This window comes from Lynx canadensis, chromosome B1 (genome assembly GCF_007474595.2).
Source record: "Lynx canadensis isolate LIC74 chromosome B1, mLynCan4.pri.v2, whole genome shotgun sequence".
In the NCBI taxonomy this organism is placed as follows: domain Eukaryota; kingdom Metazoa; phylum Chordata; class Mammalia; order Carnivora; family Felidae; genus Lynx; species Lynx canadensis.
The window spans coordinates 114,817,820-114,834,858 of NC_044306.2; the positions used below are offsets into that span (position 1 = coordinate 114,817,820).

General features: G+C 41.1%; 1 protein-coding gene across 9 annotated transcripts in view; it reads left to right on the top strand.

Annotated features, from left to right (window-relative positions):
• The first annotated feature begins 2,091 nt into the window (after nucleotides 1-2,091).
• The window catches only part of ETNPPL (ethanolamine-phosphate phospho-lyase), a 41,208-nt gene continuing 26,260 nt past the window's right edge, over nucleotides 2,092-17,039 (top strand). For 5 of the 9 annotated variants that reach the window (XM_030313282.2, XM_032592923.1, XM_030313283.1 and 2 more), the window contains exons 1-9: nucleotides 2,093-2,254; nucleotides 5,353-5,471; nucleotides 5,750-5,909; nucleotides 8,258-8,332; nucleotides 12,073-12,163; nucleotides 12,783-12,899; nucleotides 14,986-15,068; nucleotides 15,662-15,887; nucleotides 16,782-16,936. In XM_030313282.2, coding sequence (XP_030169142.1) covers nucleotides 2,199-2,254; nucleotides 5,353-5,471; nucleotides 5,750-5,909; nucleotides 8,258-8,332; nucleotides 12,073-12,163; nucleotides 12,783-12,899; nucleotides 14,986-15,068; nucleotides 15,662-15,887; nucleotides 16,782-16,936 — 1,082 coding nt within the window. In that variant the 5' untranslated portion in view covers nucleotides 2,093-2,198. Of the gene's footprint in view, nucleotides 2,255-5,352; nucleotides 5,472-5,749; nucleotides 5,910-8,257; nucleotides 8,333-12,072; nucleotides 12,164-12,782; nucleotides 12,900-14,985; nucleotides 15,069-15,661; nucleotides 15,888-16,781; nucleotides 16,937-17,039 lie in introns of all 9 variants that reach the window. The other 4 variants (XM_030313288.1, XM_030313289.1, XM_030313286.1 and 1 more) reach the window with 2 other exon arrangements.

A 17,039-nucleotide genomic window follows, 5' to 3' on the forward strand; every position in this document is an offset into this window, starting at 1 on the left:
TCTAGTTCCTCTTTATCTCCTGCAACTGAAACATTCAGTGGCACCCAGTGAGTATTTGATATATTGTGGACGAGTGAATGAATGTCTGATGTTGGGGACTTATTTGAGGCAGTAGTTTTGGGGGTGGGGATCAAAGCTTCTACTTTGGACTGATTCTGTCTGAGGTATATCCGAGGCCTCTAAGTAGAGAAGTCAAGAAAAGAAGTAGATATGAAAGTGTGGGACCAAGAAGAAAAAAGAACTGGGTGGAGATGTAAATCAGGCACCTTGATGGGTAAAGCCAAAGGCATTGTGGTGGATTATCTTGGGGAAGAGCACAGAGCAAAGAAAGGGCCCAGGACCTCATTCCCAGAGGTAAGAACATTTACATGTTAAGCGAGAGAAGAGGAAAATCAGGAAAGTGTGGCGGTGCCAACAATTTATAAGAGTAAGTGATTCAAGGAGAAAGGAGTGATAACTCTGCTGAGAGGTCAGGTATTAAAGGAAAAAAAAGGTAGGAACATTGAGATCTTAACAACAATCTGACCACACATTCTACAGTCATGAACTCTTTTAAGCCCTCTTTACAATGCTTTGAGTCAAAAGGAGATTTTTTTTTTTTTTTACTACAAAGAAATTTGGCCTCCAAAAGGTCAAGAAGCCTAGCTAGTTTATGAAAGAACCAGATCTAGACCCTAAGACTCTTGGTCCATCGTTATTTACAGAACATATTTTAAAGCACTGGGCAAAACAAGAAACCATGGAGGTTTATAGAAAAAGAGTGACTATCTGTGACTTCGCCAGGTCTAGCTAGGTGTTTTGAGAATAAATGTACATTCGGCATCATCTTTCAAGTATGGGGCTGGGCCAAGATTACATGATTAGGATTTCTTGGGAGATCCGTAAGTGCCTTCGGCCTTTCATTTATAACACCTAGAATTCTTACCACGCTGTTGGTCATAGGACCCTATTTCTCAGCCTATCTTAGGCAATGCAATAATACTCCCTCTGTGCCGTAATGTAAATTAATAACTTCATTCAAGAAAAAGATCATCTGCAAACATTCTTCAAGTGCGTTGCTATAGGTAAATTAAGCTTTCTTTGCTGCCTTTCAAAACACAGAAAGAAGGAAATGCTCTAGTTTAAACTCTATGGCTAATAGTTGCATGACCTTGAATAAGACCTTTTCTGTGCCTCGTTGTTCTTATCGACAGAACAGGGAAGTTAAATCAGATGATCTGTAGTTCTTAAGATAACTTATGACTTAATGTTATAGTTAATCAGCATTAACTTTGTCCAGATATTGAACTTCCAATTTGATCAGTGTGTGAAGATCATCCCAAAGGAAGTCAAGAAATTTAGGAATGAATTCCAAATGCACCACCAGATAGACATGTAATCATGCGATAGGGAATAATCTCTTTCGTCTTATGTTAATGGATAACAACTCTCCTCATCATTTCTCGGGGTTTGTTTGGAGGACTGAACCAGGTAAATCACGTGAATATGTTTCATAATCTGTACAGTAGGAGAGAAATTAGAAGTGTAATTACTGTTACAGTAGATCTTTGAAACACTGAGTTATCATTCCCAACAAGTATCGGGCTGCCTCCCTGTCACTGATCCTTAGGGCATGTGACGTTACTTTAGTTATGAGAGGTTTTGGTATTGGAATACGCTCACTGTGAGACCCTACAGTGGTAGGATCTGATCTCCAGAGAGCGCCTATCTTTGAACGTTTACAAGAACACAACGGGATACACCAAAAAGAAACAAGAAAGAAAGTGGGAAGGAGGGAATTCGCGGGCAGAAGAGGAAGAAAGGCAAAGGCAAGGTCGAGTTCGGGAAATCAACGGCGAGTCCAAAGAAGTAGCAACGATTGGGAGGGGTAGTGGGAACCGCAGGGCAGGAGCCGGAGTCAGTTAGTTGAGGGGCACGGGTGGTGGCGAATGAGTGGCTAGTCCGGTGACTCGCCAAAGCGGGCACCCGGGCGGAGGAGGGGGAACAGGAGGGTGGGGCTTGGCGAAGGGCAAAGGCAGGGCAAGACTTAAAAGGGAGATGACCCCAGCTAGTTGATGCCACCAGTGCCTCCAGACGCCCCGGGCGAGGGGACCCCACGAGGGACCGCGGCGGGAAAGGCCCGCCGCTGGGGCAGCCTCGCGAGGCAGGCGCTCTCAGGCGAGAGGGAGAGCCGAGGAGCGCCCGGCAGCCGCGCCACCATGTGCGAGCTGTACAGCAAGCAGGACACCCTGGCGCTGAGGAGGAAGCACATCGGGTGAGGGCTCGGTAACTAGCGCCAGGGGCGGGGAGCCGAAGCGGGGCAGGTAGCGGGCGAGCAAGAACGCGGCGCGCCGAGGCCCCCCGGGGCGGTGGCCCGCCGAGCGCGAGACGCCGCCGCCCGGCACCCGCACCTGCGCACTCGCGCCGCAGCCCGCCCGCCGCGCCAGCCCCCGGTGCCCGCCGCGCCTCCGCCGGAAGGGAACGCCGCCAGCCTGCTCCCGCGCAGTTCGGGCGCTCTGCCCCCCGCCGCTGCCTGGGAGCTGCCGGCGGCTGCGAGAGTTGTCCCATGAGGGTTAATAGCCCTAGGAGGGGAACTATTCCAGGGATGAGGGCTGAGACGGAGACGGGTAGCCCTGCGCCAAATCCCACCAACCCGAAAGCTCTCAAAACTGTGAACTCAAAGATACTTAAAAAAAAATTTTTTTTTAATCTTTATTTTTCAGAGAGAGAGAGAGAGAGAGAGAGAGACAGAGTTTGAGCTGGGGAGGAACAGAGACAGACAGAATCCCAAGCGGGCTCCAAGCTCTAACCTGTCAGCGCATGGCCCATTCTCCGGTCTCAGACTCACCAACCCGAAGATCATGACCTGAGCCTGAGCAGAAGTCGGGTGTTTAACCGACTGAGCCACCCAGGCGCCCCTCAAAAATATTTTCGACAGTGGCTATGAAAACAAACTAATTTTGACAACTTTTGTTTAAAGTGAACTTTTTCTTCTTGCATGCTTGGTTAGGAGATAAAGGGTTAATCCAGCCAGAAGAAAACCTTAAAAGACACTTTGTTAAGGGTAAAATAAGCTGTGCCCTCATGACAATGAAAAAATGCAATGTTCTTTCCAGTCTCCTTTTGTTTTGCGCGTGTTATAAACGACTCGGTAAAATACCGGTAAGCGTACAGCACTGAATGTTAGGTCAGACCTGGGCTCTGGTCCTAGTAGGGTGTCATGTTACCTGTGTGACCTCTGTCAGATTACTTTAATTTCCTCTTCTGTGGGAGTAGGAATAACATTCTGCTTCACAGGAGTGAGCAAGTGAGATTAATAAGCATGATCTGGTTTCTAAAAAGGCACATGTAAATATAGATGATGATTGTGGCCACTGTAAAATCAAAGGCCTGCAATACTCACATGTAATTAACAAGCACTGCCATGGGTAAACTTGAGAGAGGACTAGGGACGCAAGAAAGAAAAGAACTAGTATCTACTTCTGAGAAATGCTAGGCGGTTGCTCCTACTGGTCGAGAAATGCTAGGCGGTTGCTCCTACTGGTCTCCTGGTCTCAACCCAGACGTTTCTAGATGGCCTGTTGGGAGATTGCTTGGAAGGAACTCTCTCAACCCGGCATAGCGGAAGCCAAAATGATCCCATTCCTCCCTCATTACTCAATCACCCCCTTGTCTTTTTCTGTTAGTTTTCAATCCTATATAATTAGATTCCAGGGAAAAGCCAATGGTTTCTAGTGTGAGCAGAAGAAATTTTGGGAAAGGAGGAATATCACCATGGACAGCCCTGAAGAATTTTACCTGAAGTCTGAGTGCAACGTGTAAAGTACCGTTAGCAAGGGAGGATGAAGTCTGCAGTTACTAGCCCACACTCCTGACAAAGGTTTCCTTTGGCTTTTAACGGGGAGTATAAACTAACAGTTGGGTTTGAGCTAATAAGAAATTCTCATTAAATATTAGTTTCCTTTTAACTGATGATGCTTAATCTGAGGCAATTTTAAATTAAGATTACCTATATATAATAATTAAAATACTTAAAAAAAAATTTTTTTAACGTTTATTTATTTTTGAGACAGAGAGAGACAGAGCATGAACAGGGGAGGGGCAGAGAGAGAGGGAGACACAGAATCTGAAACAGGCTCCAGGCTCTGAGCTGTCAGCACAGAGCCCGATGTGGGGCTCGAACTCACGGACCGTGAGATCATGACCTGAGCTGAAGTCGGACGCTTAACCGACCGAGCCACCCAGGCGCCCCAATAATTAAAATACTTCCTAAAGTAAAGTATTTTACTTTACTTATATGCAATAAGTAAAATACTTTCAATTTAATATGTAAGCATTTCGTTACCTTCCAAAATACCTCCAATGCATGTGGCACTTTTTTGTGCATGCGAAATCACCAAAATAAAAATAATATATTCTATTTTACTTTCTACATATCCATAGAGCTAAGATAAAAAAAACTTTCGTGATGTTTCTATGTTACTAAAATTTATACTCCAGGCATTCTAAAATTTATATTCCAGACATTCATCCAAGTAACCCAAAATATGGATGACTTTTTATTATGCTCAAAATAATGGATTAAGGGATTAGAAGGATAATTGGATTTCATTATTTAAGAATGGAAAATCCATTTGATACAGGACAGTACCACTCAAAAGACATGGGAATGGTCTCCTATAAAATCTCTTTTATAGTATTTAATACCAATTTATTTATATTTAGCTTTTAGTGCTATTCATTTCTTATCAATTAGATCAGAAAGGGAGAGGGAGAAAACAAGCAGATACTGACTTGGGCTATGGTATTAGGACAGTCTACTATCAAATTCAGGTTTTTTTTTCACTTGTTGGCTGTGTAATCTTGAACAAGTATCTTGATTTTTCTGAGCCTCAGTTTCCTCACCTATAAAAATGAGAATGATAATAACCTTATTTCATATGATTGTCGGGAGGATTAAATATTTGTAATATTTATCAGTTCCTGAACATAGTCAACCTTAAAAAAAAAAAAGTTTTTTGTTTTTTTGTTTTTTTTTTGCTGGTAGAACAAAACTTCCCAAAGGAAAATTAGTTATTGGTTGGTGTAATTAGAGCTGTTAGAGTTGATCCATGTGCCTCTAAACCGAGTTGTCAAATCATGGCAAATTTCATATAACAAACACATGAAATATATGAGCAGGGTCACGAATGGGGGATTAAGGTGAAAGGTTCCAGGCTAATATGAAAAATTTTTTTTAAAATGTATGTCACCCAGGTTGTGTTTCTCTTTCCTTTATGTAACTGTAATTTTCCACTGATCATGACCTTCATTGAAAAGGAAAAACACTGAGCAGTCCTTCCAGACCAACGTGTTTCCTTTCATTATCTCTAGGCCTTCATGCAAAGTGTTCTTTGCTGCGGATCCCATCAAAATAGTGCGAGCCCAGGGGCAGTACATGTTTGACGAGAGAGGTGAACAGTACCTGGACTGCATCAACAACGTGGCGCACGGTACATGTCCTGTCTTTGTTGTGCCGTGAAGGATACGTTTGTGGAGTAAGGCAGACAGAGCACCACTGATATGTGTCCCAGGAATTGCAATAGCTGCAGCTCCTTGGCTGAATGGGGTCAGTCGTCCCTGCCAGGAAAAGTTACGGAGCAACGTGGGAGAGAAGGAAGCTCAACTTTTTCTTTTTCTCTTTTTCTTGCTTCAGAATCCCCCTCACTGCCCAGGAATTTAAAATTGCAATTTCTTTGTTTGTTTGTTTGCTTTGTCTTCTAAATTCTAGTGGGACACTGTCACCCGGAAGTGGTCACGGCTGCCCTGAAACAGATGGAACTGCTAAACACAAATTCTCGATTCCTTCATGACAATATTGTTGAGTATGCCAGGCGCCTTTCAGCAACCCTGCCGGAGAGGCTCTCTGTTTGCTATTTTACAAACTCAGGGTATGTTTCGAAGTTTCCCACCCACCCCCATTCCCACTCATCTCTTTGTTTACTCTCTCACACGTATCTTTCTTTTTGATTTGTGGTGGAGTGCAGACGTCTAAAAAGTTTTTCTGAGATTCTTGCCACTTATTAAGTGAACACACACGGGGGCCCTGATGGTTCGGTTTTCTTCTGCTTTTGCTCCATGAGCTTGTGGACGGCATGCTCCGGGGTTTTTGGCACAGCCACTGATGATTAACATGTGCATGTCACTCAGCTTTTTATTACCAGGGCTTCCCTTGGTGAAAGGTAAGGAAAGCATATCTAGAATGCTTTAGTATCCCTAAAGGAGAGACACCTGGGTTGTAACCCTGGCAAAAATATCCAAGCTGGTTCTCACGTGACAAAACCTAACCAGTCGTATGACACTCACCTCTTCAGACACTAGAGGAAGCAGCTAAAAAAATCGATAGGGACCCCCTGCCTGGGTCGTTCAGCCTCTTAAGCCTCGGATTCTTGATTTCCGCTCAGTCATGACCTCATGTTCTGGTGAGTTGGAGACCCACATCCTGCGGAGCCTGCATGGGATTCTCTCTCTCTCTCTCTCTCTCTCTGCCCCTCCCCTGCTCACCCTGTCTCTCTCAAAATAAATAAATAAAACATTAAAAAAATTTTTTTTTAAATAAAGGAGCACCTGGGTGGCCCAGTCGGTTAAGCATCCAACTTCAGCTCATGTTGGGCTCTGTATAAACAGCTCAGAGCCTGGAGCCTGCTTCAGATTCTGTGTCTCCCTCTCTGCCCTCCCCAACTCATACTCTGTCTCTCTCTCTCTCAAAAGTAAATAAACATTTAAAAAAATTTTTTAAAAATCAATAGGGCCTGGACAGTTTTTTTGAAGCACGAATAATGGATTTCAGCAAAGAAGGAATTCTACTAAATGGATATAACTTTTGTAAGACTTTTGTTAAATTCTTTTTAATGTTTATTTTTTGAGAGAGAAATAGAGGGTGAGCAGGGGAGGGGCAGAGAGAGAGGGAGACACAGAATCTGAAGCAGGCTCCAGGCTCTGAACTGTCAGCATAGAGCCCGACGTGGGGCTCGAACTCATGAACCGTGAGATCATAACCTGAGCTAACGTCGGACGCTTAACTGACTGAGCCACCCAGGCGCCCCTGTAAGACTTTTGATTGACTTGTTTTCTTAGGCAATTAAACATTTCCCTAACACAAATACAAAAAAAGGAAGGACTAAATTCAAAAGAATAGATATGTTCTAACTTTTAAGTTCCGTAAATTCAAGTTATTCTGTATCCATTCTATGGAATATTCTGCAGACGTTAAAAATATGTGTTTGAAAATATATTTATAGTGACATGTGAAAAGCTCACAATGCAATATTATATTGGGAGGAGACCTGTACATACAGCATTAAACTCATATTTTAAAAATTATGTGTATGTATATATGATTAAAACTATTAGAAATTCTGTAACTGTTTGATCATATGATATTGTGATTCACATTTCTCTTTTCAATGAGATTTTAAAACCAATTTTGTAGGCAGAAGATCATTCCTTTTTCTTTGTAAAGAATGAAGAAATTTTAGGATCCAATTTGTTGCTATAAAGCATTTCTTTGCCTTCAATGAATTAAATACCATAATATTTGCCTTTCACTTCTAAAGAATCCTACACTGTCAAAAAGGGATTGCTTCCAAGAGCACTGTCACCAGAGACTGGAGGCAGCAGAGCCTGGGATGGTACAAAGCATAATCCTGAAGTTAAACGGTCTGAATGCTGGCTCTACCTCTTATTAGCTGTGAGAGCTTATTAACTGTGAGAGCTCAGAGAGCTCCTTAACCTCTCTGAGGCATTGCTTCATCCATACAAAGGAGACAGCAGCCCCCGCCATACAGAGGAGTTCTGAGAATAAATGCAACCAAAACACTCCATATGATGTCTGGCAGAGAGCAAACATCCCACAAATGATTATTTTCTTCCTCTGTGTCTGAGTAGTATATTTAGACTGCCAAAACCAGAAAGGAAAATTATGATCTTCATTTTATCAATGAGGAGCTGATCAAATATTGGCTGAACTAGGCTGAAATTTGAACTGAGCAGCATATCCTTTGAATTGGGTTTCTTCTATGTGTCTCATTCCTTATTGAAGACCTCTGGGGAACTTGTATTAGAAGGATGAAGTGAGATTTGCTGGGTGAGCAAGACTGAAGGGGAAAGAGAGGACTGCAACTTACTTCTCCATCCATTTCTGAATAACTGGGATCTTACAACTTTGCTAATTAACATTTTGAAACTTTTTTTTTTTTAAGCTTATGTCATGTTGATCCCTGTCTCTGTGTTATCTTAGATCTGAAGCCAATGACTTAGCCTTACGCTTGGCTCGGCAGTTCAGAGGCCACCAAGATGTGATCACTCTTGACCAGTAAGTTTTGGATGCAAGACTTCTAAGCAAGAAGCTCCTTCAGACACAAAATCGTATTGGTCCTGTCCATACCAAATACCACAAGCCCATGTGGAGGAGGGTGGCACAATGATTTTTATTCTGTATTAAGGTATCAAGGCCAGCTTAGGCCTGGAGAATACCTAATTCTGTTGAAGTTCCTGCAAACGGGGGAGGATCTCTTGGATGCTGTGGTCATGGCTAATGGGCTTTGCATGAATCAGGGCTTGCTTTTTACACATTAACTGTTTGTTGAGCCACCACACTGCATAACTCAATTGTTCTCAAAATAAAAACATAACTGATGCCTTAAAACTCTATACATTCTCATCATTATTGTGATTATCCACTGTAATTAATTTAAAAGATAATGATTTAGGGCAAATTAAAAAAATAATAATGTTATTTATTTATTTTTGAGAGAGAAAGAAAGCACAAGCTAGGGAGGGGCAGAGAGAGAGGGAGACACAGAAACCCAAGCAGGCTTCAGGCTCCAAGCTGTCAGTGCAGAGTTCAGCGCTGGGCTCTAACTCACGAACCTTGAGATCATGACCTGAGCCGAAGCTGGATGCTTAACCAACTGAGCCACCCAGGGACCCCAACAATTTAGGACAAATTTCTTATTTTAGAAACCAAGTAAAAGATAGTACTTTCTCCTTAGTTTGTGACTATTAACAGTCATTTAATCTCACCTTCTAAACATGAATTTTTACATTTAAACAAGAAAGCTGACAACCTCCATTCCTTATTAAGATTTTTTCTTTTAATTTTTTTTCTACCTCTCCACTAATATCAGACGCAGAAGCTTAAATTGAACTTCTTCTTGATTTCTTGCCCTTATACAGGCTTCTCTTCTTTTATGTGCTGAGTGGCATATTCATTTTCTATTGTTGCTATAACAGATTACTACAGATTTAGTGGTTAAAGCAACACAAATGTATTCTCTCACAGAGAGAATAGGTCAGAAATCCAAAATGGGTCTCATGGGGCCAATATCAAGGTGTCAACAGAACCGTGCTCCTTCTGAAGGCTCCTTCTGTTTTCTTGCCTTGCCGGGCTTCAAGAGGCTGCCTGCATTCCTTGCTTGGAGTCCCTCCCTTCCACCGCCCTGCCCCCCCTTCCATCCTCAACCTCTGACCACCAACCCCCTGCCTCCTCCTTTCACTTGTAAAGACACCTGTGATTACATTGACTCTCCGGGATTATCTCTCCATCTCAAGATTCTTAATTTATTCACATCTGCAAGGTTCCCTTTGCCATGTATCATATTCCTAGGTTCCAAGGACTAGAATGTGGGCATCTGCGGGGGGGGGGGGTGCATTGTTCTGCCTACCACAGTTGATTTGTTGGTTCTTTTTAAATTTCCATTCTCCCTCACCTATAGGCAGCTATTCTAATGTGTCTAGTGTATATCTTTTATTTTTGTGTTCTTATATATTATATTTTGTGAATCTGTTTTAATTTTATAAAAATTGTCATAGATCTTTTTCTGTTTCAAACTTTCCCCTCAGCACTGTTTCAAGACTATATTGCTAGATGTACATCTATTTTTCTAATTCAGTGTGGTCTGATAGAAATATGCGAGCCACATAGGACATTTAAATTTTTCCAGTAGCCAATATATTTGCAAATATCATTCCAATAGTTAATCAATATAAGATATATTGAGATTTTTCTCTTTTTCTTAAAAATTTTTTAACATTTATTTATTTATGAGGGAGAGAGACACACAGAGCTTGAATGGAGGAGGGTCAGAGAGAGAGGAAGACAGAGAACCCAAAGCAGGCTTCAGGCTGTGAGCTGTCAGCACGGAGCCCGATGTGGGGCTCGAACTCATAAATGGTGAGATCAGACCTGAACCGAAGTCAGATGCTGAACAGACTGAGCCACCCAAGTGCCCCTCTTTTTTCATATTTTAAATCTTTAAATCCAGTGTATGTTTTACACTTACTGCACATCTCAATTCACAGCCAATGCATTTTAGGTGCTCAGTAGCTACATGTGGTTCCCCCCACTGATGGATACTGTCACTGTCCGTTGCTCCTAGCTACCACAAGTAGGTCTGCAATGAGCATCCTTGTACATGTGCCCTTATGGACCTTTCTAAGAAGTGCTTAGGGATAAACACCCAGAAACAGGATTGCTAGTCCATAGGGGTACTATGGTCCTAATGTGATTAAATACTACCAGATCAGTTTCCAGAATGGTTGCAACACTCTACACAGTGCATGAAATTTTCCATTTCCCTCTATCCCCACCAAAACCTAATAGTATCCTGCTTTCTCATTTTTTTTTCTAATTTTGGCCAGTCCAGTGACTATAAAATGATATCAATGTTGTCTTACTTTGCAGCTTTCTAATGATGAGTTTGAGTATCTCTTCGTAAACTTACATGCATTTGTGATTTCTCTTCTGAGAATTACTTGTTCGTGTTCTTTGCCCATTTTTCTGTTGGGGTTCCCATCCTTTTCTTGTTGGTTTGTGTTTACTTGTATTGTCTAGATCAAAAGATCTCAACCTTGACTGTGTCTTAAAATTACCTAGGAAATTTCTTTAAATGCCAGTGCCTGGGCCCCACGCCAGACCAAGTAAAGAAAATCAGAAGTGTATATTTTTAAGTTTCCCAAGTGATTCTACTATGCAAGCAGAGTTAAGAACCACCATAGAGTTAATCTCTTTTAGTTTGAGACATTTCAAATATCCTTTCCTGCCCTATTATCTGTCTTTTAACTTTGTCCATGATATCCTTCAACAGGAATCTTTAATTTTGATCAAATCAAATAGATAAAATTTTCATTGTACAATTTGTGTCTTCTAAGTTTTGTTAATATCTCTCCCTCTACACCCACTGCACTCCCCATATCATGAAAATGTTCTTCATTTTCTTCTGCTGCCTTGTATGAAACCTATCTGGTGTCCACTGTGTTACATTTATGTGTGGATGTGTCTCTGAGGTCCTTTTCTGCCCCAGTCTTCTCCTTGTTCTTATTCTGCATACTGACTTTATTACTATGGCTTTGTAGCATGCGTTAATCTATGCTAAGGGAAGTCTTCTCTCTTTGTTTTATCTATTCCTGGGCTTTTTAAAATTTCTTTTCCAGATCTCTTAACTATTCCTTTGGAAAAGAAACAGAAAAGGGTATATTATAGCCACCTGTATTTTAAGTGAGAGAAAGGAATCTCATAGCCACTTGGCTACCTCTCAATCTGAGTTCTTCTTGAAGAGATCTCATGCTCTTCCTGACTTGTATTTGGCCAGCCTATGCAATCAGACATCCCACAGAAACCATTCCAGACAGAAACACAGCCCATTCTGGGATATGAAGTTATTTTTAAAATTTACTAGAATGTAACTGTCAAATACATTTAAAGAATACATACTGACAAAGTTTTTCATGAAGCTATAGAAAATAATTTTTTACATGTAGACAATATAATTTAGTACATCTAATATCATCCTAAGAAATTAAGGGTTTTTTTCCTGTTGGAAAAAAAATATTGTCTATGAGGACACATACTTGGTTTCCTATGTGTTTTATTACACGAATAAGGAGAACTGGACAAATTAAATGGCCAGTCTTGCCATGAAAACTTAGATCCTGCAGAATTAAATCTGGCACCAAGGTTTAGATTCTCCCCGGATGATTAGGAATACTGGTTTTCATATACTACAAAAACATCCTTTGCTGAGTGATTTTGGTTACTGTTCTTTTTCTTTTCAGTGCTTACCATGGTCACCTATCATCTTTAATTGAGATCAGTCCATACAAATTCCGAAAGGGCAAAGATGTCAAGAAAGAATTTGTGCATGTGGTAAGTATCTTAGGATCCAAGAATCAGAAAGTTAGAACTGGAAGAATGCCTAGTGATAATCCAGTCCGATCCTTTCATCAAAATAAAACTATGAAAAAGAAACTAAGATTTAAAGCAGTTATGTGACTTACTAAAGTCAAAAGGCTAGTTAATGACAGGATGTGGTTTAAAATCCATTGATGAGTGTCACAATGAGCAAATTAGTATAGTTGTAGTGAAAGCTAGTATTTACAGTTGTCATTTTATTTTATTTTATTTTATTTTTGCCTTTGGTCTTCAATTACTTTTTCTGTCACTGATGCCAGCTTGAAATTCAGAGTTGAATCTACTGTGTATGAATGTCTTAAAATTAAATTGCTCTATGCTAAATTATTATACAGAGTTATGAAGTAAAATAAATAGGAAAGACAATAAAGAAATCAATCAAATTGTTGAAGCATTAAAACAGAGCCCAACTCAGGGTTCGAACCTGTGAACCGTGAGATCATGATGTGAGCCGAAATCAAGATTTGGACGCTTCACTGACTGAGCCACCCAGACACCCCGAAATGCCTTTTTTTTAAGGCTCATTTGTCCGAGAAGTAAATCTTGAGAAACTCTACCATTTGATTGTTTTCAGGCACCAACTCCAGATACTTACAGAGGAAAATACAGAGAAGATCATGCAGACCCAGCTGGCGCTTATGCAGATGAAGTGAAGAAAATTATTGAAGAAGCTCATAACAGTGGAAGGAAGGTTGGTATTTGCAGCTTTGAAAACATCTTAACATTGTTTATAAGATGGATTGAAATCATTGTGAGAATTGGAGAGGCGAAAAGGGTTAGAGCGCAATGCTCTTTTTGTTCTTCTCTGCTTACATTTCACTTGGTTCATATTTTTTAAAGTTCATTATTATAATCATGCCTCTAAAACTATCTATTTTTATTTATTCTAGAAATGCAATCACTATGGCTTAATTCTCCCCTTCTCAGTGGGAGGCAGACTATGGTCCAAAGGGGTAGGGGAGGAGAGGATTAGGAAAGACTCTTCCAAATGATGGAGGGAGGGGAAGAGGCACAGTGGTCCTGGGACCTCAGAACCAGTGTAGGCTCCCAGGCCCAGGATGCCTTGGTGCTTCCCTTGAACTGGTTCAACTGTCCCGAAGCTGCACAGCCCGGGTTAGCCAAGGCAGAAAAGATGTTTCTCCAATCTGAACCTAGACTTCTAAGACAGCACCAGAATCCCCCAGAGTAAGAGTTTCCATTTTCTCAGTCGTCACCCTACTAGCTTAACATCAATTCTCAGCCCATTTGGGGGTTACTTATGTGCTTTGCCTTGAATGTTTATTTATTTTTGAGAGAGAGAGACACACACACACACACACACAGAGACAGAGACAGAGAGACAGAGCACGAGTAGGGGAGGGGCAGAGAGAGAGGGAGACACAGAATCCAAAGCAGGCTCCAGGCTCCCAGCTGTCAGCATGGAACCCGACGCAGGGCTTGAACTCGGGAACTGCGAGATCATGACCTGAGCCGAAGTCCAACAGGACACTCAACCAACTGAGTCACCCAGGCGCCCTGACATGTGCTTTGTGTTTAAACTGGCTTATGGCATCAACATGGCAATAAAGAAAACCTCCATTTTGATGAAAAGGAAGTCTTTGCTTTTTCCAATTCAAATATTTTTATCTTAGTGCCTGGAGAGTCATTTGCATTTCTTAACTGTTTTCTTTCCATTCTGTTCATTTTCCCTATCTTCAGATGTGCTATCTGCGCAGCTAGCCCTCAGCTCTACCTGTTGTGGGGAGCTTCATATGCTTTCCTTTTTGTTTGTTTTGTTTTGTTTTGTTTTTTGGCTTTTCTTATTCAAGCATAGCCTATTCTTCTTTACACAAACGGTAAACAGTTCTTCCAGGGAAATGCTTACATTATTAAGATCACATGGTCTTTTTGCTGCTGCAAAGATTCCCATAGCTTTTGGAGCACATTAGCATTCAGTAGCTATTGAATTGATGCTTTCCTGTTAAGAATGCTGAAAGCAATGAGCAAATAGAAGATGGATGCTTCAGAATATTAGATGTGCTTACAAGGTCAGGGAATTTTAGAGAAGCAATCTCTTAAGTCCAGTGGCTTCATGTTATAGCTAGTAAATGAAATATTCCAAAGGGAAGAACGTAAGCCAAGGTAATAGAGTTACTAAGATGTAGTCTGGTTCTCTTGACTTCATATCTCATACAATGTCTATGCTTTCTCCGCTTGATTCAGTGTTATCTATTTTCTGCCCCCCCATTTTCTTCCCCTCCAGAGCATTTCATCTGCAGTTCCTTTTGTGAACTGCCTAATTCCGTTGAGTTAAGCCGGGGTCAGGGTAAGAACTAGAAATAAGGCGCAGTAACTAAAGCGCGTGGCCACAAGTCACTCTCCCCTTTCCTTAGAGCAGATTCCAGGCGCAAGCAATCCTCATTCACCAAGCTGAGGAAACAGGCACCACAGGAATGGGTTTAGAAACTGGGTAATTTTTTAGAAGTTCATATCAAAGACTGATCCAAACATCATTCTCGTTCAGCCAGTCCTCATGAAAACACTGCATTTAAATTAGTAACAGAGAAATGGAAGTCGCCCTCTCCACCGTTCCACTGGTACTGTGGAATTTCCGAAACTGATGCTTCAGATCAGTTTGCATTTCCAGCACGGACATCTTTTCTTGGTCATCAAATGGCCTGTCTGACACCTGCCACAGGCACATTCCCACCCAAAATAACCTGCTCTATAAAAAGTCCTCGTTTTTAGGGGGTTCAAGGGGAACCTAATGGACTTTGACCCCATCTTCTTTTGTGTAGATTGCTGCCTTTATTGCTGAATCCATGCAGAGTTGTGGCGGACAAATAATTCCTCCAGCAGGCTACTTCCAGAAAGTGGCAGAGTATGTACTTGACTTGGGCATCCTTGGTCAGACTGAAGGCTCTGTGACAGTTCTACAAGGCCATACTGGTTAAAATATTGAAGTACTTGCAGACTAGCTGGTGAAGAGCCACTTAGGCATGCCTGCCACACCGGGACTCCCCGGAGCCCCTCCACCTTTCCAAGATCCAGCAAATAAAGGGTGTATGTGGTCCAGCAGGGGGCCTCCAGGACCCTGCTCCATTCCCCAGCCTGGCATCCTCTCTGGCTGGTGCCCATGCTTACCAATCAGTAAAATTGGAAGATTAACCCTGCTAAACACTACTGGTTCACTTCTTTCTCTTCCCGCTTAAAATGCCACAGTAGAGCTTACATCAAGCAGCACAAACCTCCATAATATAGAACATGTCTAGTCTGGAAATAATGTGATTATATTGCAAAGTCAGTGACATCACATAGATGCTTTGGGGATTTGAGCGCTGAAATGTTTTTGACAATGATTACAAACCTCAAGTTAACGACATTTTTTCAAGTCCTCCATAATCTATATCTTCGTGGGTGGGTTTGGGGACCCTCCGTGACCCGAAGGCATTAGATTTCCTTTTTGCTTTTCAGATATGTACACAGAGCAGGAGGTGTGTTTATAGCTGATGAAGTTCAGGTGGGCTTTGGCCGAGTTGGAAAACATTTCTGGAGCTTCCAAATGCATGGTGAAGATTTTGTTCCAGACATTGTCACGATGGGGAAACCAATGGGCAATGGCCACCCAATGGCATGCGTTGTAACAACCAAAGAAATTGCAGAGTCCTTCAGCAGTTCTGGGATGGAATACTTCAATACGGTAAATTTTGGCCTCCCAGTTTATGCTAAGAGGGAAAAGTAATGCATGTTCTTACACTTCTTGCCAATGTAGTAAAGAATAAAGTTCAGTATTGCCAGCTAACCACCCCAGGACACTAGCCAAACTTGGATCTAACCATATTTCGTTCTGTCTGGCATAATTCTTGTATTTTTCCTTGTGTATCTTTCCCCTTCCTAAAATGATTAATTGTTCTTGTAATAAATGGTTGCCTTACTAAACTCTACAGGTTATGTTTCACTCACAGATGATATGATCGCCTTTATTTTGTATCACATTTAAATTCCCCAAGCATTTCTAAAGTGTTTAGATGATACAGTACTATAAATGTTATATGGCTGTCACAGGAGATACTAAATTTCCTATCTTTGGGAAATTTTATTTCCTTGGTTTTACCCCCAAAAGTCATGAACTTTAAGCTTGGTAAAATTATTATAGTTTGTGCAGTACGTGTATTAGGACTTGTGACAACTAATAGTAAGATTCAAACCGAGGACATAAATTATTTGGAGAAAATGTCATTGCGTAGCTGTTTTCACACAACTGTTCAGGGACCGAAGTCCACATCCCCCTCACTGAACCACATTCTGAAATTCTTAGTTCCCAACGCAGTGTCTCGTTTTTGTTTGGATGAACTAATAAATTCCATGATAGTCCTTCATACCAATTATGCTGCGTAGAGACTATGATTCAGAATGAATTTTCACTCAGTCGTAAATAAATAGAATCACACTATATCCTAAATCTAAAAAGTTTGCATCACAAGAGAAAAACTTATTGAAATTATATCTTTATCTGCTTATGTATGAGCCAAATTTCTCATAGATGAAGCAATACCACTAATTCAACTATTATGTTTTTATCTTTTTTCTGCAGTATGGAGGAAATCCAGTATCTTCTGCTATTGGTTTGGCTGTCCTGAATGTAATTGAAAGTGAAGACCTTCAAGGAAATGCCACAAGAGTGGGGGATTATCTTACTGGATTACTCAATAAACAGAAGGCTAAACATACTTTAATAGGAGATATCAGGTGTGCTTATCATGAGATTGTCATATGGTTACTCACTTTTCCGAATGAAAATAACTTATCTTATAAACTTAAAATAAATTATATAAAATTTAATCTGGAAAAT